The sequence below is a fragment of the Aspergillus brasiliensis genome (assembly GCF_001889945.1).
Source record: "Aspergillus brasiliensis CBS 101740 unplaced genomic scaffold ASPBRscaffold_16, whole genome shotgun sequence".
In the NCBI taxonomy this organism is placed as follows: domain Eukaryota; kingdom Fungi; phylum Ascomycota; class Eurotiomycetes; order Eurotiales; family Aspergillaceae; genus Aspergillus; species Aspergillus brasiliensis.
The window spans coordinates 242,079-265,927 of NW_027137457.1; the positions used below are offsets into that span (position 1 = coordinate 242,079).

At 49.3% G+C, this 23,849-nt stretch overlaps 8 protein-coding genes and 2 non-coding genes across 10 annotated transcripts; 3 read left to right on the forward strand and 7 right to left on the reverse strand.

The window, feature by feature from the left end:
• Positions 1–455: 455 nt before the first annotated feature.
• ASPBRDRAFT_t251 lies at positions 456–529 on the reverse strand. The gene has a single exon. It is a non-coding gene; the product is annotated as a tRNA-Val (tRNA).
• A 771-nt stretch (positions 530–1,300) lies between these two features.
• On the reverse strand, positions 1,301–1,388 carry ASPBRDRAFT_t250. Its single transcript has one exon. It is a non-coding gene; the product is annotated as a tRNA-Ala (tRNA).
• A 415-nt stretch (positions 1,389–1,803) lies between these two features.
• ASPBRDRAFT_69023 (uncharacterized protein) lies at positions 1,804–2,936 on the reverse strand (the record flags this gene model as incomplete). The annotated part of the gene is made up of 1 exon (XM_067629020.1): positions 1,804–2,936. The coding sequence occupies one exon, from the start codon at positions 2,934–2,936 to the stop codon at positions 1,971–1,973; it is 966 nt and encodes a 321-aa protein (XP_067474616.1). The 3' UTR covers positions 1,804–1,970.
• Positions 2,937–3,407: 471 nt separating this feature from the next.
• On the reverse strand, positions 3,408–5,296 carry ASPBRDRAFT_58930 (cytochrome P450; the record flags this gene model as incomplete). The annotated part of the gene is made up of 9 exons (XM_067627975.1): positions 3,408–3,471; positions 3,520–3,590; positions 3,646–3,664; positions 3,719–3,773; positions 3,826–3,937; positions 3,990–4,612; positions 4,665–4,916; positions 4,967–5,004; positions 5,055–5,296. 9 exons carry the CDS (start codon positions 5,294–5,296, stop codon positions 3,408–3,410), a joined length of 1,476 nt encoding a protein of 491 aa, XP_067474617.1.
• A 1,317-nt stretch (positions 5,297–6,613) lies between these two features.
• ASPBRDRAFT_69025 (endo-1,4-beta-xylanase) lies at positions 6,614–8,809 on the reverse strand. Its single transcript, XM_067629021.1, has 11 exons — positions 8,256–8,809; positions 8,159–8,199; positions 8,059–8,107; positions 7,887–8,008; positions 7,678–7,823; positions 7,539–7,627; positions 7,461–7,479; positions 7,379–7,405; positions 7,234–7,324; positions 7,114–7,179; positions 6,614–7,057 (listed from the first exon to the last, which is right to left on the reverse strand). The coding sequence occupies exons 1-11, from the start codon at positions 8,491–8,493 to the stop codon at positions 6,968–6,970; spliced, it is 978 nt and encodes a 325-aa protein (XP_067474618.1). The 5' UTR covers positions 8,494–8,809; the 3' UTR covers positions 6,614–6,967.
• A 1,562-nt stretch (positions 8,810–10,371) lies between these two features.
• On the forward strand, positions 10,372–11,290 carry ASPBRDRAFT_136080 (lipase family protein; the record flags this gene model as incomplete). Its single annotated transcript, XM_067618760.1, has 2 exons — positions 10,372–10,832; positions 10,906–11,290. 2 exons carry the CDS (start codon positions 10,372–10,374, stop codon positions 11,288–11,290), a joined length of 846 nt encoding a protein of 281 aa, XP_067474619.1.
• A 547-nt stretch (positions 11,291–11,837) lies between these two features.
• ASPBRDRAFT_47912 (SDR family NAD(P)-dependent oxidoreductase) lies at positions 11,838–13,184 on the reverse strand. Its single transcript, XM_067625979.1, has 5 exons — positions 13,044–13,184; positions 12,869–12,984; positions 12,314–12,792; positions 12,113–12,249; positions 11,838–12,061 (listed from the first exon to the last, which is right to left on the reverse strand). Exons 1-5 carry the CDS (start codon positions 13,110–13,112, stop codon positions 11,993–11,995), a joined length of 870 nt encoding a protein of 289 aa, XP_067474620.1. The 5' UTR covers positions 13,113–13,184; the 3' UTR covers positions 11,838–11,992.
• A 192-nt stretch (positions 13,185–13,376) lies between these two features.
• ASPBRDRAFT_135742 (cytochrome P450) lies at positions 13,377–15,111 on the reverse strand (the record flags this gene model as incomplete). Its single annotated transcript, XM_067618722.1, has 3 exons — positions 13,377–13,753; positions 13,810–14,962; positions 15,022–15,111. The coding sequence occupies 3 exons, from the start codon at positions 15,109–15,111 to the stop codon at positions 13,377–13,379; spliced, it is 1,620 nt and encodes a 539-aa protein (XP_067474621.1).
• Positions 15,112–16,269: 1,158 nt separating this feature from the next.
• On the forward strand, positions 16,270–20,988 carry ASPBRDRAFT_161616 (uncharacterized protein). The gene is made up of 3 exons (XM_067619493.1): positions 16,270–16,700; positions 16,763–19,434; positions 19,486–20,988. The coding sequence occupies exons 1-3, from the start codon at positions 16,494–16,496 to the stop codon at positions 20,777–20,779; spliced, it is 4,173 nt and encodes a 1,390-aa protein (XP_067474622.1). The 5' UTR covers positions 16,270–16,493; the 3' UTR covers positions 20,780–20,988.
• Positions 20,989–21,890: 902 nt separating this feature from the next.
• Positions 21,891–23,816, forward strand: ASPBRDRAFT_200092 (dicarboxylic amino acid permease agtA; the record flags this gene model as incomplete). The annotated part of the gene is made up of 5 exons (XM_067621394.1): positions 21,891–22,041; positions 22,105–22,162; positions 22,218–22,224; positions 22,278–22,438; positions 22,502–23,816. The coding sequence occupies 5 exons, from the start codon at positions 21,891–21,893 to the stop codon at positions 23,814–23,816; spliced, it is 1,692 nt and encodes a 563-aa protein (XP_067474623.1).
• Positions 23,817–23,849: the final 33 nt, after the last annotated feature.

Below are 23,849 nucleotides of genomic sequence, written 5' to 3' on the forward strand. Positions count from 1 at the left end.
CCGATCGGTACAGACAAAATGTCGCTAGAGCTGTTGCATGACAGAGCTTGGCATGCATACAAAAACCCAATATCTTCCCCACAAACAGTTATTAGTCGATCCCTAGACTTGCATACCGAACTACGCCTATGGGATGAGAGCTCTATAAAGTAGCACGGAAGTCGGCTAACAAAAGTCTTTTCGTTATCAATATCCTAATGTCTGGCTAACTGCTCTGCGTTTCCGTTTTGAGACTATATCTATTCACCTAAGTTGGGACTTTGTCAGATTGTAGCAGGGTTGCGGGTAGATCAACATGACTTTCTCGATGACACAGTCGCACGGAAAGGAGCAGTTGATGGTCATGGGCAACATGTAGATGCTGAACTTCAGACAATTTGGAATGAGGCTGGCCCCTTGGATACCTGTAAAAGCAATTTAGCAATGATGCAAAAAGCATCGCTTGGCAAAAAGTATGACCAGACTGGGGCTCGATCCCAGGACCTTATCGGTGTTAACGATACGTGATAACCAACTACACCATCCAGCCAACTTGTTGTGGAAAACTTGAGTCTAGTGTTATAGAAGCCAAGTCACTACGCGTCGCATCAGTTCATGCGCACGCGCTAAAGAAGCATTGCCACGAGGTAGTTTGGCACTCGAACCAAGAGTCTTCGAGCTTGTAACCACTTCCTGGCCTGACTTGGCTCTAGGTAGTTCACCATCCTCGTTAACAGCCTGTTCTGATACACAGTCGCCTAAGTGCTATATCGTCGGCAATGCCCTGGTTCTACTTCTAGAAGAGACCCGAAATGAAGTGGTGGTTCCTGATGAAACGCTGTCAATCGTGTTTCGGCAGAGACTGGAGGAATATTGAGCCCTTTTATTGACTCATTTGTATTTAGATTCAATTGCTATCCAGTCTATTGGATCTTCTGATGACGAATTACGCTGAAAGATAGCCTGGCTAATGATCGTCAGCAGTTCCAACCGCCCATCGCAGTAGCCATGGAGACTGAAATGTAGGGGAGAAGGAAGTTAACGATCAGATCTTTACTCAAGAGAAACATGCATATCTGGTGACCTGCTGGAGCAGGACAGAATGGACATTTTAGAAATACAGAATACGAAATATACTTATACACACATGGGACGAATAATCAAAAGTATCTCCAAGTTAGACCGACTACGACACACTCTCTCCTGATCTCCATCAACTAACAGTGCGTGTATGCAACCCCATTGTTATCTTCGATATCCACCATAATCTGCTTGCATTCGAATCACCAAAAATCTCAAAGCCAAAAACAAAAAGAAGAGTTGGAGTTGAAGGGGATCGAACCCTTGACCTCTCGCATTTCCCATTTAATGGATGCGAAGCGAGCGCTCTACCACTGAGCTACAACCCCTGGTAGATACGGACCTCTGTGCATTATTGGATTGGTGTGGCAAATTCATGCTATACAGCAGACTTGACTCATGTCTATCATCACATAATCATGCTCGACAAAGGTTTGTGTGCATACCTACCAACTTCAGTATACGTAGATATCATTACAGAGTTCAATCCATATGCGTCCTTTGTATGTCGAAACAATGATTATATTGCTTTTTCTCTAATCATCACAGCATCTACCCATTGTAGCTGTCAAAATGGATGGAATGTCCGGACCGGCCCGTTTCCCCACAAAGCTTATCCAGCCTGACTGACACTGGACATTGATCGGAGAATTATTAACTATATGTCAACTCTGTGTAACTGGAAAAAAAGAAATATGTATTGCTTACTTTCTATGCATGTATGTATGTAGATCAACGAGGGATAAAAACAAGACAATATACATGAATAACACAAGACATAGATTGCCCAATGTCAAAGACTACATAAACAGAACACAACACCACAACTAGACACTTAACATCCTTACAACTACATCAAAACAAAAACACAAGAAAAAGCTCAAAGAACTGAAATATCCCAATCAACCAGCTTACCCCCTCAACTCCTCCACAACCTCAACATACGACCCACTCCTAACATCCTCCAACACACCCACCCCTTTACAAACCCATCCCAACTCCCTCCTCGCCCTCTCCCCCCGTGCCCTATTCTCAGCAGCCAAAAAACCAGCCACCGCATCCCCCAACACACTTCTCGCCTCCTCGACCCCCAAATCCTCCACCGGAACATCCATAATCTCCGCAACAGCCCCCAAAATCTCTCCCACCGTAACCCCCGTCTCCGCACTCGCATTATACACACCGCCCTGCACACCCTTCTCACAAGCAAGCAAATACAACTCCGCCGCATCATCCACATGCACCGTCGTCGTACGGTTCCTACCACCATCCACCGTAATGATCTTCCCCGCTTGCTTCGCCATCTGCATGAACAGTCTGACGCCGCTGCCGCCGCGCCCGTACACGAACGGCGCCAGTCGGATATCCATGACCCGTACTTTCCCCTGGGAGTTCTCGCCGAGACGTATCCCGTGCGTTGTGATCTCGTTCCGAGAGACGAGAGGGTGCGTGTCTAGTGGGGAGAACTCGTCGGTTTCGGTCCCGTCTGGGTTGGGCCGTACGACGAGCGTGCCGCTGGTGGTGACGAGGGGTTTGGGGGAACTGTCTGGGTTGGGGGTAGAGGAGAGACCGGAGACAATGGCGTCGAGGGCGGCGGTGTCAATGTGCGAGATGGTGGTGTAGCTGGGGGTTTGGCCGAAGATGAAGGCTGTCGCGAGGTGGATTACGGCCGAGGCGGAGGCGCTTTCGGTGTGGAGGGTGGTCAGGCTGGTTAGGTCGCCTCGGATAGGGGTCGCGCCGAGGGAGAGAAGTTTTTTGTCGGATTCGGGGGTCCGAGAGAGGGCGCGGATGGTGTAGTTTCGTGAGAGGGCCAGGGGGATCAGTGCGCTGCCGATGTAGCCGCTGCCGCCGGTGAGGAAGAGGGTTTTGGTGGTCATTGTAGTGGGTGGTTGCAGTGTGATATGGCGCTTGTGATGTCTGAGGGTGAGGGGGTGATTGTTTGGAGGGTGAAGGGCTGGTTTTATACTGTTCTCACGATGTGGTGTTTCTTCTATCTACTATGCATGCTTAGGGCTCGGTGATAAGTTGGTAGGAATTAGTTATGTCCGTGCAGATGAGATGCCGTCGGGGTTCGGGTCACCCGGGGTTGGACTCTCCGTCGGGGTGAAGATGTGCTGGTTTGATTGGTTGGATTCTGGTATATAAGGAATGATATTATCAATGGAAGCTGATCCTTCTGTTACTAATAAGTGAAGCACAGGAACAAGGGGTTTGATGGGGAACTCCTATTGCTATTGCCAAAACTTCACATTGAACTAAGCATACGTTGTCTGATGAGTCTGTCAGGTGCAGCCAACCCATAGTCACACCTTCTCCGGCCACTGAAGCTATCTTGACCTGGAGCCATCTCACGCCACTGATTCCTGTCGCGGACTTAAAAGTACATTAAGTCCTTTGATAAAGATTAAGCCTCTATAACGGGTTAGCAGACCTCCCGCAAAAATCAAGTAGCTAGCTTACCCGCTCTCATCTGTCACCTTTGCGCCCGGTGCCAATTGGATGTTGTAGCGCATGAGAAGGGTAGGGACGAGCTAGACCATAATTAGCATATCAGCGTTAGTCGAGATATACGAGAGTAAGCTATACCTTAGACATCTCCAGCCAGCTTATGTCTAGAAGATGTCAGCATGTCACAACCCGTCAACAGTTATTCAAATACTTACTCCTGCCAACACATGTGCGGGACCCGCCGCCAAATGCAAAATAGAACCGTTCTGGATCGTTGTAAGCAGTAAGCAAATGTCACCATGAACTGGAGTTACATACTGAGATCTCCCACGTTCCCTTCCAGCCACCGCTCCGGACGAAATTCCTCAAAGTCAGAACCCCAGATCTCGGGAAGACGGTGGATGACCCACGCAGATGACCCGACTACCGTCTGCGCCCATGTTACAACAGGAGTCCGAAAACTAGGAAGGAGGATAACTTACTCCCTCTGGAATATAGTACTTTCCGATCTTCATGCCTCCCTCCGGCACATCGCGGTTTAGTTGAAGTCCAGCAGCAGGATACAACCGGAGCGCTTCATACATCACAGCCTGCAGATAAGGACATGATTCCGCTTGCTGAAACGTTACAAGGTCACTCAGCTCTCCTTTGGATTTCTTCTCTTCCAACTCCTGCATAAGTCGCTGGTAGACGGTCGGATTTCTCAGAAGAAGATAGAATATCCCATTGAGCGACGTCGCCGTCGTATCCGAGCCCGCAAACACATTTGTTGTCATCATATATGCCATGTCCGTGTCACTGAAGTGAGGCTTGGTCTTTTGAATTGCAAACAGCTGGTTCACGATATCTCGGTCATCGCCGCCCCGGTCTTTCCGCGAGACGATCTCTTGAGCTGCAAATTGGTAAAAGTAGCCATTCCGATCATTGACTGCCAGCCAGTTGCCAATGTATGGTTGGAGCTTTTGATGGAGATCGTAAAACCAGGGGACACTCATGAGCCAGGACATTGACCGCAACGATTGCTTCAGGCGAGCAAATACCCCATCATCGTCCCCAGCAATGACATAGCCGAACGGGCGTGAAAAACTGACTGCACCGATTACATCTGATAAACAAGTGTCAGTAAAGATTGCAGTCACCTGCACAATATAATTTACCAAACGCGAACAATTGCAGAAAAGCTCCAAGGTCAACAACCCCAGACAGGGTGTCCAGCTTTTGCACCATGCTCTCGAGGATAGAGCTGACATTGGGCTCGAGGTAGACCATCGAGTCCATTGAGTAAGCACGTGCAACGAGCTTTCTCTGCTCGCCATGTATCTTTTCGTTCCGTTGGCGGAAGAGGTCAAAAGCGTGAGCCTCGTTTGGGACGCTATACGACGCGGATTTGGTGAATTTGCCTCCTGCCTCTACTGTCTTTTAGAGCCTCGAATTACTGGAAAAGATCCAAGATACTTACTGTATATTTCCCGGAAGGCTGTTGGCTCTGCTACGCTCCTGGACATACCCTCAGTCACGAGCTCACTGCCACACAAGGGTATACTAACAAGACGTTTGGTCCCGTGCGCACCACAGGGCCATACTTCCGATGAAGTGCAAGGTACCTGCGATGAGACTTTCCCTCATAGGTAAGATATGCCCGATGCCAGTTGGTGAGTTTCGCTAGAAAGGGGCCTGGGATCCGAGCCAAGGGGGACAGAAAGCACTGGTAGATCACATAGCCGCTAGTGCTGAGAAGCAAAAGTATGCCGACAGAAAAAGGATTGAACAGGAGCGATAAAAGATGCATGATGGGCGCTCAAGCTGTCAGTTTGGAAAGGCACACAACCAAGCTTTGAGCGGGGGAGCGGAGGATAAAGGATATTTATGGGTGATGAGCGGCAGCTTAATGGTTTGACTTATGGATTAATGCAGAAGCACAGATGCATATTCTGCGCTGCCCGGATGAATTCCTCATCGGCCCTGGGAGGGGGATCGGCACAGCAAGGTTGTTAGCATTGCTATGCAGCAAAGGCCTAGCACAGACATAGCTCACGACCATAACGGCTCGTGGGCTGAATACCTCATCACCTGCTTGTATGAGGGGAATATCGGTGACAGCGGGAAATTCGGCACTATGCACAGAAGTGCCAGCATAGGAGTAGCACAAGACTCAAGCTGTTTGAGGGGGCCGCGCCAACTCCCTGCTTCGATGTTCTGCAACCGACATCTCCGCACTAAGCTAGGCTTCCTGCCCCACAGCAACGGTGATCTGCCGAAGACAATGGCGCGTTATTGTGCCGGTCATTCGCGAATTTCCGATCATCCAGCCTCGATAGTCGATATCAGCATGGCTTATACCCCACTGAGCCAATGGTTCACCGCCATCCCCGCCTCGATGAAGTGGCTCTGTTGCAAGAGTAACTGTGCAAGAGATTGATCTGCTTAGCTTCCATCGGAGACTTGTGGCAGAAAATGGGAAAACTAACAGACCTATAGTATTCTGGCCATCATGCCCATAGTCTTAGCATGGCTTGGGTCACAGCAGCCCAGAAGCAAGATTTAATAATCAAGTATTTGAGCAAATCCCCGAAGATTGCCATTATATGTTGTGCTTGGGGAAAGAGATGTGCGATGTAGGTGAATGCTGAGTGAACAAGTGATAATTTGTCCGCAGTAGAGATTCGCTCCGATGCACATGACTGTCGTACCAACACTGATCCGATTTGGGATCCCGACGTTTACGGTATTATTAAATTACGTTGCCTTTGGACTTGATGCTTCCCAGTATATATCATACAGTTTGAGTGAGATTCTTTACAGGTAAATTGTACCCCGCCACACCAAGCCATACTGTACAACTCCGAGAAATGAAAATAAAACAGTGTCGGAAATTTTGAGACTTACAACACGATTTGCTTGACAATCTATAGTCGAGGCAAACATTGAGTCTAAGGCAACTACTGCTAGTTTCTTACATTGATATCAAGTCACTATATACCCTTCCAGTCACTGTTCAAGTACATACGACCACAGGGTGTGGAAAACAGGGCTTCCCGTCCGCTCAGCCGTACTTAAGCCACACGCCGGGAGGTTAGTAGTTGGGTGGGTGACCACCAGCGAATCCCTTCTGTTGTATGTTTTTATTTTTTTTTTTTTGGCGACGTTGTTGCGGTGGTTATTTTAAGTCTGGAAGAGATAATTATCTCCGTTGACCCTTGTGCTGTCTCCTACTGTGAACTAAACAGATAATTTGTCCCGGACCACTGAACCGAGTATAATATTCGCTATAGCCACCCCCCTTTAATTCCACAAGCCTAACTATTCACTGCATAACAACAACTTGAAACAAGTCTAAGCTTGTTCTTTGAAACGAAAATACGATCCTATCAATAGTTGACGCGGTGAGTGGGCCGCCAAAAAAAGGCTTCCCTCTCGTCTCCGCTGTCCCAGTCTTCGATAGACCGAGCACGCGCAACGCTCACAAGTCCTTGAGAATCGCGTTGTAAGCAGCCTTGGGCTGGAAGTTGCTGTCGAACAGCAGCGGGCTGGAGCTAGAGCGCCAGGAGAACTAACACAATAATTAGTCGCTAGCAGCATGTAGGATTGTGAATTGTGTGCACTAACCTTATCAGAAACGCCCCAGACGGTAATACCAACGCATTTGGAAACACTCAGACAAGCATTCACAACCTATTATTGTGAGTAGAGACTCGTTATATGTCCCAGACGAGATCTGCCACTTACGTTAACGTAGTCGGTGGAGCTGGCACCGGCTATGTCGAGCTCGGTAATAGCCACTTCAGAAACACCCGAGGAAGCAAGGGTGTTCAAAGCAGTAAGTGGATGTCAGTAGGATTCTTTCAAGCTAATGTGTGAAGGGGAGACTTATTCTTTGACGCCCCAGGATCCGCCGGCACTAGAGGTCCAGTATTAGTATATAGCACATCCTAGATAGTTTGGTGGAGAGTTACCTAAGATGGGTTTGGGAACCTGAAAAGTTGTTAGCAGATGTTCTTTGATAGCCGTATGTGGTAGTCAATGTTGCTCACCGATGCCATCAATTGGAATGCCCTGTGAGATCCACTTGCGGACATGACTGGCCATTCCCTTGGTCTTTGCGTAATTGGCATTGTCGAGGCTAAGGCATGTTAGCTAGGCTTGAACAACTATCGCTGTCCGTGTTATTACTTGTAATCATTGATGTAGAGCTTAGCATGAGGATCAGCCGCCCGAGCGGTCTCAAAAGCAATACGGACATAGTCCTCGCCTAGGACGTTGTAGAAGACACTCTTACGCAAGGAGCCGTCTTCGTTGAAGATCTCATTGACCACGTCCTGCAGTAGTCAGTAGTGAACTATAAGAGAATAATTTGTAAATATTGAGGTAAAGGAACATACCCATGCATAGATCTTGCCTTTGTAGCGCTTCATGACGGTGGTGATGTGGTTCTTCAAGACCGAAGTCAACGTGTTCTTGTCCTTGATGCCCTGGACCCAACTCGGAAGCTGGGAATGCCACACTTCAAGAAGGTCAGTGATAAATTATAGCACAGGTCTTTCCCTCCCTTACCTAGAGTGTGACCACGGATCATTTTGCCATTTGAGGTCGCGTAATTAACCTACTCATGTCAGCACAAGCGGCACAGCCATGACTTAACATAGACACGAACCAGGTAATCAGATCCGGTAAAGCTGAACCCACCCCAGGTTGCTAGTAACATGGTCAGACTTTCAATAGCAAAACAGCATCCAGGATATGGCACTCACGCTCAGTCGCATCCCACTTCATGCTGTTCTCAGGGGTGAGCTGTCCAAAATCGGCCTTTACGATGGCCGAGTCGGCATAGTTAGACAGCGTGTACTGGTCACCACAGGTGCCAAAGTACTTTTTGCCCTTGGATTTGAAGGCATTGTTGATGCTAGCAACCTGGCGCTCACTGATCGCGGTGGCAGAGCATACCGCCGAGGTCAACAGGATTCCCACAAGTGTAGTAAGACGAACCATTTTGATGTTGGAATTGTAAATCTTGGATGAGGTGCTGGATGAGAAGTTGCTGGCGACAGACTGAGCTCTTTATACTTGCCTCCAGCTAACCTCATGCTCATCGCTCCGGAGTCGATATCTCGATGCGGATTCCATCCCGAACCAAAAGTGAGACAAGATGATGGTTGATAATGGCGTGTTACATTGCAGGTTTGTGGCTGTTCTTCAGACAGCCCTGTAGAGTGACATGTGATGTACAAGATGGATATGGAACCTCTGGATAGCAGACACGCTAGCCCTAGCCGTTAATAGAGATATTAAGGGTCCAGGGTCTAGGCTGAGGGCCAGAAGCCTGCTGTTGGGCATATCCGCCACACCGATTCACTCTATTTTGAATAGCGAAGTGGGCCTTCTTATCGAAGCCTACTGTGGCGTTTGTCGCCGGTGTGGTTCATCACGGCACTTGAAACACTCGGCGTCGAATCGGGCTCCACGGCGTGGATCACCAATAACATTATGTTATATTTATAATACTTGAATGATATCTATCCACCCCGTGGACTGATTGTTATAGCAATATCCGACAAATCTCCGTTCGCATCAGACTGGCATCCTGTTCTGGAAAAGGAAAAATTATAGCCTAGGCTTAGTATGTTTCTAGAGAAGATTCGAAGCTGCGGTGGGCATGCTAGCAAACTACAACAAAACAGAAAATTTCCAGAGTGATGGAATGGATTGACATAAGGCCTTCAGGTAATAATAAATGTAACCAGGGTCATCTGGCTAAATCATATCTCCAAGTTCGCTTCATAGAGTCTCTCATCATCTATCTTTAGGCTATCTAGGTACCAGTTGTTATGAGATGAAGCCTATTCTGTTTTGGACGGGCCGAACATGTAGATCCACAACAGCCTAGGCAAAGTCGGATCATAGGGAATAGTAGTGACAAGCTAGTGGAGCTTGGCCGGCTAACTAGAGCCCTGTTGAGTGGAGCCTACCATAGTATAGGAGCAGCGAAGCCCGTGCGATCATAGCAAGGCCTCAATGGATGGTTTAGGATAAATATTGCATATTAGCCAGAAACAAATGTCCGCCGGACTATTGCCTTTCTCGAGTGGCGCAGGCACTCATGCTGCTGACGCCTCAGAAAACCGAGGCTGTCTACAAGTGCAATCCCGTCTCGGAACGACGAAGCTGTAGAACCGTCTTTTGGAACTGGATAAACGCTGCGATGAGGTTAAAGGTTCAACCCGTGGGTCTTGACGATGCCATACCGATTGACGGATTTGTACCGATAGGAGGCCTTCATAAACTTGTTCCACTATAAAACACAACACCCTCCAAGCAATTTCCACAAATATTCATGATCTGGTGGATATCGGCAATGGTCTTTGCCGAAATCTGTGAGGATGTCTACTCTGAAGTGATCTGCATCGGACGTACCTCGGCGGATATTGGGAGAAAGGCTGGAAGCCGTTGTAAATTGGAATATCCCATGTTGGAAAAGGGCACAAGCTCCGGCCAACTTTAATGGATGGGTGGACGTTGTGCAGACCCTCTAGTCGTGCCTGTGGCGCACTATTCCTGCCCGTGAAACGCGCTAAATCCTGCAGGCCCTTCGCTTCTACATATTTCGGCTAGAGCTTGAGATGTGCTTGCCGAGTATACATAGAAAGTCATATTATCAGTGTGATAGTATGCGACTTTTCAAGTTACAGAAAACAGAATATGGCATGATCTTCGGCTGTTTGCTGATTTTATCCTAAATTGATCTTTCAGTGTTTCTATATAAGAGTTAGAGAGATGCCTTGAGAACAACACCCAAGCAAAAGACTTCTCATCTCTCCTCGTTGAGTACCCATTGTCCATCAGTTTCAGGCCGTCCATACCTCTTTCAACATGAAGCACTTCTCTGCCAAATACGCCCTCGCCCTTTCGGCGGCCGCCGGACAAGCCCTGGCCGCCTCTACGCAGGGCATCTCCCAAGACCTCTACAACCGTCTTGTGGAAATGGCCACTATCTCCCAGGCCGCCTACGCCGACCTGTGCAATATCCCGTCGACCATTGTCAAGGGTGAGAAGATTTACAACGCTCAAACCGATATCAACGGATGGATCCTCCGCGACGACACCAGCAAAGAGATCATTACCGTCTTCCGTGGCACAGGCAGTAACACAAACCTCGCGCTCGATACCAACTACACCCTCGCGCCTTTCGACACCCTTCCTCAATGCACCGGCTGTGAGGTCCACGGTGGATACTACATTGGATGGGTCTCCGTAAAAGACCAAGTCGAGTCGCTTGTCAAGGAACAAGTCAGCCAGTATCCCGACTATGCCCTGACCGTGACCGGCCACAGGTATGCGCTTTTACCCCTTCTTAAAATCCCATTGTATGATAAGTTAAACTAACTTACTCACTCTATAATATAGTCTGGGAGCATCAATGGCATCACTCACCGCCGCCCAACTGTCCGCGACATACGACAACGTCCGCCTGTACACATTCGGCGAACCGCGCACCGGCAACCAGGCCTTCGCGACATACCAGAACGATGCGTTCAAGTCCTCGAGCCCGGACACCACCCAATACTTCCGGGTCACTCATTCCAACGACGGTGTCCCAAACCTGCCCCCGGCCGACGAGGGTTACGTCCATGGCGGTGTTGAGTACTGGAGCGTGGATCCCTACAGCGCCCAGAACATGTATGTCTGCACTGGCGATGAAGTTCAGTGCTGTGAGGCCCAGGGTGGACAGGGTGTGAATGCTGCGCATACTACTTATTTTGGCATGACTAGCGGTGCTTGTACTTGGTAATCGGTCGACTCGACCCATACGAGGAAAGATGGTGATAGGACCAACAGGGGGAACGTCTTGACAAGGAATTTAGCTAAGGCTATAGATGAGGTGCCATAAATTGTATTATCTATAGTTTTGGTTGTTTCTGGACGATGAAGCAAGAGACATTGACATTTTGCTTCATCATAATCCTAAGGAAAAGATTGATAGTCTTTCTCCACACCAAGCACCCTTCAGCAAATGTAGTAAAAGTATAACAGATAAACCCAGCTACCAGTTAATGTTGGATTAAGTATGTCGGGTCGGGTCAAATATCTTTGACACAACAACCCGCCTGCCCCGACCCGAACCCGCTCCCGACCCGACCCTGACACAATTCAACAGTAGCTACTTATTTCACAGGCACGAGCTCCCGGGGAATTATGCATAGTCTGTTCAGACTATGCATATCAAGAATGGTCGGTTGTTACTGATGGCCAGATACAGATTTAGTCCGTCTAGGATCGGTCGATGTGGACCGATGAGGGATGAGTAGAGCCGAGACGGCTGGTGATCAAATGATGGACGTGAATTAGGTACAATGAAGCCACTTGTTATGATGGACTACGTAGGCATAGCCATAGTACTGCTGCATGTAAATTTGGCTTTACATTCTCTTATTCATTAGGTAGAACGCTTCAAGCTGTTCTGAAGCCCCCACACCAGGGTTCCCCGGCCCCCCTATTCCTGCCCATTAGCTAGCAGTATCCGGCCACCATCCATGCAAAGAGAAATACCATCCACGTACGACTGCATGGGATTGATTAGCGTCTGATACAAACAATAGGAATAGCAGCTTACTCCAGCCCTGCTGACTAGGTACAACACCGCCCCTGCAAGATCCTCAGCCCTCCCGGCTCGTTTCGCAGGGACTTTGTCGAATAGACCGCTGAACATATTCCCTGCCGCCCCAACGGGATTCATATTAGATGGAACAACTGGTACTTCGAAGTCAGCACAAGAGGAAAAGCAAGAGTATCGGAAGAAAACAGCAACACCCACATCCAGGATTTATCCCCACTACCCGCACATAAAACCGATGAAACTTCGCGGCCAACAGTTTCACCAAATGATCCGTGGCCGCTTTGCTCGTCGCATAGCTGGTCAAGTCCACATTCGTCGCATTATGCATACTCGCACAGGAGCTGGTGATTACTACCACGCCTCTCCCGTCATCCTGACCCCGACGACCATCGTCCAGTTGCTGATCGGCTGCGGCAGCTAGAAGAGTTAGAAATGCCACACTAAGGAAGTAGTGCGCCGTCGTGTTGATCTGAAAGGTATCGGCCCAGTCTGTCTCTCTGCTTGACCACATTGACTCCTGCAGCTCGGCTAGGGTCGCCGTGAGTACGTTGCATGCGATGGGTGGGTCCCGTCGAATCCCGGCATTGGATATGAGCATGTCGAGTTTGGTTTCTTTCTTAGATATCGACTCGGCAAGTTGAAAGATGAGGTCCTTTGAGGTGAGGTCGCATGCGTAGCTGATTGTGGGTTGAGTATCTGACTGGACTACTCGTAGTGACAAGGGGGATCTAGGAAGATGTTGTCGGCACGTACCCTTCTGCACTTCCACCTGATTCGATTCCACATGCGTTCAGATCCAGTACTGTTTGTTCGATAGGGTCATCTGGCAGTGCGACTATGTAGACTTTGGCTCCGTTGGCGACAAGACCCTTGGATGGTGATTACTGTTAGTATGTGGTACCTTGTTTGCGTCTCCGGACCGATTTACCTGTGCGATCATGCGTCCAATTCCGCTACTTCCACCGGTGACTAGGGCGACGCGACCCTTCACGTCCATTATGTTTTGAGTCAGTAGGGAGCCCATTCTTGATAGGAGTGATGTGCTTAAAGGAATGTTAACGAAGATGTGAGAAAGCAATGTCGCGTGAGGGGGCCGTTCCCCGCTTTATGTAGCTGAGCTTCGTGTCGGATCGACCGACGCTTCCTTACCAGAACCAGGCTTTGTAAGGCGGTATTACTTTTGATTGCAAGGAAATCATACTATTCTGGAATTATGTTACTGTGACTATGATACTACTCTAATTCCACTTTCCCACGTATTTCACTCTCTGTAATGCTCCTTGGTTCTCGATTCAGCAGCATTCAAGCACTGTTGAGTCGAAATATCATCTCGCGGAATTAATCTGACTCTGAAGTCCCTCGGAATAGCTACTAGAGCTGTCTTGAACTGATTGTACTCGACGTAGTCAGTGTTTGGCGGCTGGTCTTCACTGGCCACAATCTTGTACGATGAGAGAATGCGTATCAGTGCCGTGTACAGCAGCCTGATTGCGATAACCTGCCCTGAACAAGCACGAGATCCGGCTCCGAAGCTTAAATGGGGTAGACCCTGTATCTCCTTCTCACTGGGAGGATTGACAGATTTTAGCCAACGCTCAGGATCGAATTTGCCTGCATCAGGTCCGAAATGGTCAACATCTATGAGCGAGTTAGCAGATTGCTCCGAACTGTAAATGTGACCTGGTGATGCTTACCGTGGTTCCCTGCTTGCGCATTTATCAAGACCATAGTTTTTGGAGGAATAATAGCCCCGTTCCAGTTCACTTCGGTTGCGGTTTTCCGAGGTAAACTCATGGAACTAACTGTATAGTAACGCCCTGCCTCTTTGACTATGGCGTTGACATAGGGCACCTTTTCCTCATGGATAGATGCCAGCCAGGCGTCCTCTGGATCAGGATAGTATCTTTTGATATCTTCATATGCTCTGTCTTGCCAGACTTGGCCTTCCGGAGTGGACAACGACCCGGTAACGGAAGTTAGCGTCCCCGGGATTGTTTCGAACCCACCAGAGACCAGCGAAAGACAGATAGAAGAGACCTCCACTCCACTAAGTTTGGTCTCTTCATCTTTGAGGATAGCAGCAGAAATGCATGGCTTGTCCGTTCCCTTTTTGATCATATCGCGAACTTTGTTTAGGAGAAGATTGAGATAGGCGTCTCGACGCTCCCTGAGCTCCTTGGACCGAGCCGTCTTTTCATTGTTCGGTGCATAGCGTAATATGGGAATGTAGTCCTGCAAATTTTCCGACGCACTTCGGAGCAAGGATATCGCTGAACCCACATGGAGAATCTCCCGGAGGAGATCATCATAGACTTCGTCCATGCGAATACCATAGCATAGAGTCAAAGTCGTATTAAGGGCATATCTTTGGATGTAAGGGCGGATATTGAGCTCCACTTGGCCGTTCTTACTGTCGCGAAATAGATCACGGACAATGCAATAGCTTTCCAGATCGAACATGGGATGGTAATTCCTCAAAGCTGGCCTGCCCAGTGCCGTCCCTGCTGCCTTGCGCTTCCTCTTGCAGGAGTCGTCCCAGGGAGATGAACCGATGGTGAATCCTTGCGTGCTGCTGATGACTCCGTGAAACGTATATAGCTTCGGCCGATCGATGATGGCATTTTGATGGCCTAGTAATACTGTGCGGCAGTCTTCGAAGGAATTGAAGACCACCGCCCGCGTATTACCCAGCTTGATCTGGAAGACAGAGTGACCGTACTGTCGCCACCAGCGCTCGCATACACTTGCATGATCGTCACCCAGTTTCCGAAGATGGCCGAATATTGGAATGGCGCCTGGGATTTCGGGCAAGCCTTTGATGTGCGGAATGTCCGTCACCATGGTCGCCTATTAGTGGAGTAAACGTTAGCAGGGGCAACGACAAAATCCAAGAAATCTGGACCTACTTTGTATAAGCAGTAGAGAACAATAGCAGTGAGGCCTATGAGAGCGTAGCTGCTGTGGAGGGCCCCTGTCAGAGCTGCGGCGCCCTCCATGTTAACCACTGTATCAACCATCCCTCTTTAGTGTTCTATCCCAAGTATTTGCGATCGGTTAATGTTGCGAGGAGGTGAAGTTCAGTTTAGCGATCTGGTCATCATTTATACATTCAGTTCATCTCCGACGACAGCGTATGTGGTCGGTGGGATCGGATGGTCCTGGCTGTCGGAGGGTCCGACAAGGAGTTCGAGATACGTCAAAGGCGCGCGAGCCGACAACAGGCATCCGTCCAATCGGAGAGGAACAACCAGCTCACCACTCGATGCAAGGCGCTGCCACAAATAATCCGAAAGATGCCTGAGCACTGAATTGGGATGGAAGGCAGATCCGACACAGTTGGTAGCGTGTGGGATATCGCATACTACCCAATCAATCCTAAGCTGACTATCATTGCACTGCCACTTTCATTCATGCAGGAAGCAAAAGTTTGGTTCAAGCTCAAAGTCAAAGACAGATATGAGTAATATAGCAATAACCATCTACTGACCATCTAGCAACTCAAGAAAGCCGTAGACTTTCAGGAGATATAGAATATCAGTGTCAACTACGAAAAGCGTGACTTTCAGAAGAGGCACAGAAACGGAAACCAGCTCGTTATGCGATGCACTGATGACAGCACTGTAGCCAGATACTGAACTTCACAAAAGGACTTGTAGGAAACAGGATGTGGCATGGACATCAAGCTACTACTCTGGCGACTTTAACGTTGTCCCATCATTGGTTCCTATACAAATTAGCTATTACTAGCGGTATAGAGGCCAGCTACAAATCAGAATTCCCAAATTATAAATGAGTGTGGGCGCCTGGCACTATGGTAGACTGCTAATGATTCCCAATCAATGGAACTCATTTTCATAAACATGCAGAATGTGTGATCTTCTCCCAAGTATGTGACAGAACAGGAAGAATGTTCGCAAGCGACCACCAGGACTCCGACAATCCCGGCCACATCTATCTTCGGAACATTACTTGAAGTGAAGCAGCAGAGAAAGTTTTTGTTAAGCTTTCCAGACAATTAATGAAAGAGCGAGCCTTGCTAAAGATGAAAGCTCAATGATGACCAGTCTGGAGTTCTAATCCAGGATCGACTACACGCCTAGTGGCTACTAGTACTAGTGCTTATTTTGATGATGGCAACGCTCCCCCAGTAATAACTGGCTGCGATTAACTGGCGATGTGCTTACAGTTTAGCCCAAACCGGTAAAGAGCCTGATGGCACCATCGATCCTCCCACACAGCTTTGGCCTGATAAGCATTCGAAATCCAGTGCTCCAGGAGTCACATCTTCTACCCCTCCATCGTGACTTTCCCTGATTCTACGCTCTTGAACCGTTCAACTAAGCGAGCACGGTTCTAGCTGTGCTGCGAGGCGACTGTCATGTATCGTGACGAGGATGGAGTTGCCTCCAAGGAAAGCGAGGCAGCTTATAACGCCCACATTCGTCGGCTGATATCGATAACCTCTTTTCTATCGTGGTTGGGATTGGCAGCAGCTTTTACGGACATTGCACATTATCGAGAGATATCCCAGTCCACCTTGTCCTTTAATCGTCTGAGTTTACTCCACTGGAGCAAACTTTTGTGGGCAAGTCTCCCTCTTCGCCATAAGGGCTCGTCGAACTGCTAGGAACATTAACAACTGAGTAGATTTCCATATCATTGCATAGTCTCTATCTTCACTGGACAGAGGATCCCATACGGATCTATACTGCTGGGTTACGAGGATCCCTACTCGCTGTCCTCACCCTATCTGCACTTTGTCTTTCGGATTCTCCGACAGGTAGCAGTCTCTCATTCCCACCATCCTCCCTGTCTGTGCAAGTATATGCAGCGATTGGCCTGACAATCGTCCAGCTGCTTTTTCCTCGTCGGCCATATCTTTTCACACATGATGGCAGAGCTGTGGACCTCGAAAATAGTTCCTCGGCAATACATAGATATACCATGCACTGGGGTATAAGTGCCATCCGTCTAGCTGGAGAGCACGTGGAGCTTGACAGACTCCCTGCTCTAGACTATCGTACTCGGTCGCAAAGCCAGCCGCTTCTTCGGATAACAACCGCACAGACTTCGCTGTGGTACCGTATATTGAACGACCGCTTTGCTGGTTTCGTCAAACAGTGGACCATAATGCTGCTAAGGTCTCTCGTTACTTTTGCGTCACCGTACTGTGTGATGCGGCTTCTCAAAAGTCTGGAAGAGCAACCGGACTCAAGGTATGACGCTTGGTTATGGCTGATAGGGGTTGCCATATCGTGCTTATGCCGAATTCTACTTCACTACCATCTAATGTGGATACAGTGGTCTGAAATGGCGATTCCCGTTAGAGCCCAACTAATTATGGCGATCTTTGTCAAAGCGCTAAGGATGAAAGACTCTAAGGATCCCCAAAGTCCTAAAGTCGAGAAGCCCGAAGCCATCAACCTCATTTCATCGGACACTGCTTCTCTCAGTAAATTCACAGCCGTCAACCATTATATACCAGCCACATTATCCAAGTTTTTCTTTGCTGTGCTATTTCTGGTGAAATTAGTCGGATGGCAGGGTACCCTTGCTGCCATGATAGTCACTGCAATGAGTGTGCCGGTTCATACATTCGTCATTCAGCAGGAGCGCGTGGCACAGAAGCATCTTGCGGCAGCCAGAGATAAGAAGACCAAAGCGGTCAACGAGTCTATTCATGCTCTTCGACAGATAAAGTTCTCTGCCTCGGAAGCCCAATGGGAGGACCGTTTAGAGACGTTTCGACAGGAAGAACTGGGACAACTACGCAGGGCCTTCGTTGCCAAAAATATAAGATCTGTTTGGAGTGTCGCATCTCCATACATCGTCGCCGCGGCTTCAATCTTCACCTACGCATACATTACAAACTCGATATCCCCCTCAATACTCTTTCCCATGATCGAGCTATTGCCTCACCTTCAGTCAACGTTGGGGTTTCTTCCTGTGGTATTCAATGATTATTTCGAAGCCAGGTCCAATGGGCGCCGCTTGGAGACCTTTCTGAGAAGACCCGAACACCAATCAGTGCTTATTCCCAGTCCGTCAGGTCAGATCTCATTTCATGCCGCGGCCATTTCATGGCCCTCTGATGGGTTACAAAAGCATCGCTTTACTCTGTACAACATCGACATTGCTTTCCCCACTAGCGAGCTCAGTATAATCTATGGAAAGACGGGTTCAGGGAAAAGCCTGTTGCTCGCTGCAATCCTTGGGGAAGTTGACCTCTTAGACGGTTATATCAAAGCCCCATCGATGGCTGAAGGGCAACCAATTGCATTCGTATCGCAAACCCCGTGGCTTCAAAACACTACAATCAAAGAAAACATCCTCTTTGGAAGCCCTATGAATGATGACAGGTATGGGGCAGTTCTAAAAGCCTGTGCACTCTATTCGGACCTTGCCGCCCTGCCAAAGGGCGATGAGACCCAGATTGGTCTTCGAGGCGTCAAGCTCAGTGGAGGCCAGCGCGCGAGGCTCGCGCTTGCCAGAGCACTGTACTCAAGTGCACGAACGTTGATACTCGATGACATATTCGCTTCCCTTGATGCTCATGTCTCTAGAGATATCTTCAATGCACTCACCGGTGCGCTTGGCAGAGGCCGCACGCGGATCCTCGTAACTCATCAGGTATCTTTGTGTTTGCCAGAAGCCAAGTGTATTGTTCATGTAGAAGATAATACTGCCAAGTACGCAGATGCTAATGCATTTGTTGAGAGCCTGGGTGCAGTCGAACCTGTAAACTCCACTACAGCTAGCCCGCCCAGACAAGAGAAATCGAACGAACGGGCAACCCCTCGAGCGAAAAGCCAGGATCTTGACGCGCGTGCTGATGCGAAGGTGTATGGCACATACTTCACCGTAGCAGGTGGGTTGTCGTTCACTATAATTTATCTTTTGGGTCTCGTCATAAAACAGCTTTTGAGCTCGTTGACCACAAGAACTTTGGGACGCATTAATTCAGCGCGTTCCGAGTCCCTCCGCGCAGAGGTGCATGTCTCATCAGTTGCTTCCGCTTCGGAGGGCGGATGGGAGCAGCATCTCTATCTTTATCTGCTGACCTCGATGACGACGGTACTTTTGGAGTTTCTTTTCAATCTGTATGCCTTTTCCGGGTCTTTACGTGCCTCTCGAATTCTGTTTCGCGAGACTACGCTTAGAGTTCTCCGAATGCCCCTACACTGGCTCGACAACACACCTATTGGAGAGGTACTCAGACGGCTCACTGTTGATGCCAAAAACGTTGACGATCATGTCTTGGTGACCATGTCTGAAGTTGCAGACAACTTTGTCCAGATGACATTAATAGTGTGTATGGGGTAAGATGCACCTTGACTGGGGGCCAAAGATTGCCTGCTAATTAAATCCAGGCTGAGTACGTCCAATTATATGGGTTTCCTGACGGTGACTCTCCTCTACTGGTGCACAGAAGTGAGCAAGCTCTATATAAGAGCGCGAACAACTGTCAAGCGAGCGGACTCTGCCCCAACGGCTGCTATCCTTGAACACCTTACTTCCTCTGCAGCCGGTGTTATGACGATCCGGGCCTTTGGTGCCACAGAGTGGCTAGCTGCACATATGCATCGGCATATTGATAGACTGTCTACAGCAAGAAGACACTTCTTCATATTTAACCGCTGGCTAGGTCTCCAGATGTCCCTCATCGGCGTCATCTTCAGCATCGGAACGGGCATTATTCTGTTGTCAACTTCTGCCGCCGACGCGTTTCTGATCGGATACTGCCTCAGCTATTCCATGGAGTTCTCGCAAGCTCTGTTCAAGGCCATCAATAACTTTGGGATGCTTGAAACATACATCAACTCAGCTAGAAACATCATAGCGTATACCGAGCTGGAGCCAGAAAAACAAGGGGGCCGAGAAGCCCCGAGCAACTGGCCATCGCCGGGAAAGATTGAAGTCAAGTCATTGGCCGTTGCATACGCACCGGGACTCCCACTTGTTCTGGAAGATGTGTCGTTCAGTGTGGAGGGTCGCGAGAGAATTGGCATCGTAGGCCGTACTGGAGCCGGGAAATCATCACTAACCCTGGCCCTGCTGCGTCTGATTGAACCGCAAGATGGTTCGATCATTGTTGACGGCATTGACATTACCACCCTGACACTCCAGTCCCTCCGATCCCGAATTGCATTCATTCCGCAAGATCCAGTGCTATTCTCCGGGACTGTACGATCTAACCTAGATTACAGCCACCAAATCTCAGACGACAAACTCAGTGATGCCTTACGGCGCGTGAAACTCCTCCAGGAGCATCCTGAAGACGAAGACTCTGGCCTCTTCACACTCGACTCGCGTATAAGCGCGGGAGGGGCCAACATGTCCCAGGGTCAACGACAACTCCTCTGCCTTGCGCGGATCCTCATCAATGATCCCAAGATCATCATCCTTGATGAGGCTACATCAGCAGTTGATGATGAGACCGACCGGTGGATCCAGGATACGATTCGGAGTCAGTTCAGCGGAACATTGATCGTGGTTGCGCATCGACTGAGGACAATTTGTTCCTTTGACAAGGTGATTGCCATGAGCGAAGGGAGAATTGCAGAGATGGGGTCCCCAGCAGAGCTGTTGAGGAAGGAAGGGCTGTTCTATGGTCTTGTTCAGGATAGCGAGGATCGGGAGTACCTGATGGAGACTATTGGATAAGAAGCATGGGGGCCTCGGGGTGGAGTTGATGGAGGGCATTTCGGCATTCAAGCCCACACAAGATTAACTTCTCCATTAGCGCCACTTTAGAATACCGAGACTAGATTGCGTTATTGGCGATGGAAGCCGGCTTTAACCGTCGAGTAATCCGAATTTTTACTCAGGAGGATTACACACAGCTAACTAGTAAGAGTTAAAAGAGAAGGGAGATAATAACTAACTCTTAGCCTTGAACATCACGAGCTGATAAGTAATAAGTAACTAACTAGGTAAGCACAAGTAGTAATACGTACTTGCCGAGAATGGAGGGGATATCAACTTATCGCCAACCCCGCCTGATATGGTTCTTGGCAAGCCGGGCAATTACATTAACTTACATAACAGATATTCCCTGTCGGGGGTCCCGCCAAGCCCGCCAAGCCATGTGGCTGCCCCGCGGGGATGATTGCTTTTCGGTCATTCCCGATTGCGCCTTAACCAGGATTCTCCTTTTCGAGGGGAGTTGGCACATGTCCCATGGATTGCTGGTGAGCCTATCACTTCAAGACGAGAGGTGACTGGCTCCCCCCGTATCTCTGGAAGATAAGGAACTGGTTTCTGTTATGCGTCGCCAAGCCTGTCCGCTGCAGACCCGACCAATTGGCGGGACTTGCTGTCTCGTCATGATACTTCCATCTTTGGGCTCTGCCCGGTCGAAAAGAAGGACCCGATGGGGAGGGATCTGACCGATGTTACCCTGACCCTCGTGACCTGGATTCTATCTCGTAACGGTACGGTGGCTGAGGCTAAGCAGTTAGATCGAGTATTATACGTAGTAAGTATAGTTAAGCGATTAGCTTGTAGTAGCAGCAGTAGTAGCAGCAGTAGCTTTCACTTTAAAAAATACCCATACCGAGTTTGTCTGCTTTGTCTTCCCCAACTTTCACTGTCTTCTTTTTTTTTTTTTCTTTTTGTTCTTCTTCTCCTCATTCCTTCCCCTCAGCCTCTACTCCTCACTCTCCCCATCCCGTCCTGTCGAGTCACTGTGCAGACGTTCATCGATCTTTCACCTTCTATCTTGTTGGCTCTCTTGCTTCTTCCCGGTGCAGTGAGTGCATCTCACAGTAAAGACATGGGGCTCAAAGACGATGGCTCCGGCGACATATCCGCCGAGAAACGACAATACGTGACGGACTTTGGCAGCGGCGAGGATACTCTTGAACCTGCTCCCGGTGACCATGACCTGCATCGTGCCTTGAAGGCCCGCCACATCTCCATGATCGGTATGCACTTCACATTATCAGCTGCACATGTGCGACAGAAACTCTGACAGTCGGATCTGCTAGCCATTGGAGGTGCAATTGGAACGGGTCTTATCATAGGAACTGGATCTGCTCTCGCAAAGTAAGTCAGGCTGTCTCATTCTTGAAGTGTTGTGTCACGCTAATCAGTTTTCCAGGGCTGGTGTACGTATATTCCAATAACAAACCGAATAGGAACTTTATTCTGACTCGCGCAGCCTGCGTCTATCCTCATATCCTACTCGGTTGTTGGCTTTGTTGTCTACCTGGTCATGTGTGGCCTGGGAGAAATGGCTGCCTGGCTACCATTGTCCTCTGGCTTTACTGGTTACGCTGTGCGATTCTGTGACCCTGCCCTCGGATTCGCGCTTGGCTGGACGTAGGAGCCTCCCTTTTACCCTATTCTCTCTAGTATGACGGCTAAGTCGTGGTTGTTGCACAGATATTGGTTCAAGTACATCATTGTCACACCCAACCAACTCACTGCCGGCGCCCTCGTGATATCGTACTGGATAGACACGAGCCGAGTCAACGCAGGTGTCTGGATCACTGTATTTCTCGTCCTGATCGTGACCATCAATTACTTCGGGGTTCGCTTCTTCGGCGAGTTCGAGTTCTGGCTCTCCTCATTCAAGGTCATCGTCATCCTGGGCATCATCCTTCTCTCTTTCATCCTCATGCTCGGGGGTGGGCCCGATCACGACCGCAAAGGATTCCGTTACTGGAAAGATCCTGGCGCTTTCAACACCTACATCGACCATGGCCCGGCCGGCCGTTTCTACGCTTTCTGGGCTACCATGGTCTCCGCTACCTTTGCCTACCTCGGCACCGAGCTTGTCGGTGTGACCGTGGGTGAAGCTGAAAACCCCCGCAAGAGTATCCCGAAGGCCATCAAGCTCACTTTTTTCCGCATCGTTGTATTCTACATCCTTTCCGTGCTACTTGTCGGTACCCTGGTTCCCTACAACTCCAAGGAACTCATCTTCGCCACGAACCAATCCAGCTCCGCCGCGGCCTCTCCCTTTGTTGTCGCCATCCAGCTGGCCGGAATTCCTGTCCTCCCTCACATCCTCAACGCCTGTATCCTGCTCTTCGTCTTCTCGGCCGCCAACTCAGACTTGTACATCGCAACCCGGACAATCTACGGCCTCGCCAAAGAAGGCAAAGCGCCTAAGTTCCTCTCCAAAACCGACAGTCGCGGCGTCCCCGTCTACGCACTCATCCTCTGCTCCTGCATCGCCTGCATCGCCTACATGAACGTCTCCAGCGACTCCAAAACCGTCTTCCGCTACTTCGTCGACCTCGTCACCATCTTCGGCCTCCTCACCTGGATCTCTCTCCTCGTAACACACATCTACTTTGTGCGCGCGCGCAAAGCCCAAAACGTCCCAGTAACTGACCTGGCGTACCGCGCCCCGCTAGGTGCCGCAGGCTCCTACGTCGCTTTGGTCTTCTGTATCATCATCTGTCTCACTAAAAGCTACGACTGTTTCACCCATAACAAGAAATGGGGTAACTTCGATTACAAGACCTTTATTACGGCCTACTTGGGCATCCCCTTGTACTTGATCCTCATCTTCGGGTATAAGCTCGTGACGAGATGTAAGGGGATTAGCCCGTACGAGGCGGATCTGTTCACGGGTAAGGATGTCGTGGATCGTTTGGAGGAGGAGTATTATCGGCGGGAGGCTCTTAGGGAGGAGTCGGCTGGCAAGGCGGGGTGGTTTTATCGGAAGTTTGTGGCGTGGTTGTTCTAGTTCCCCCACTGGTTTTTATCTTACGATTCTTAT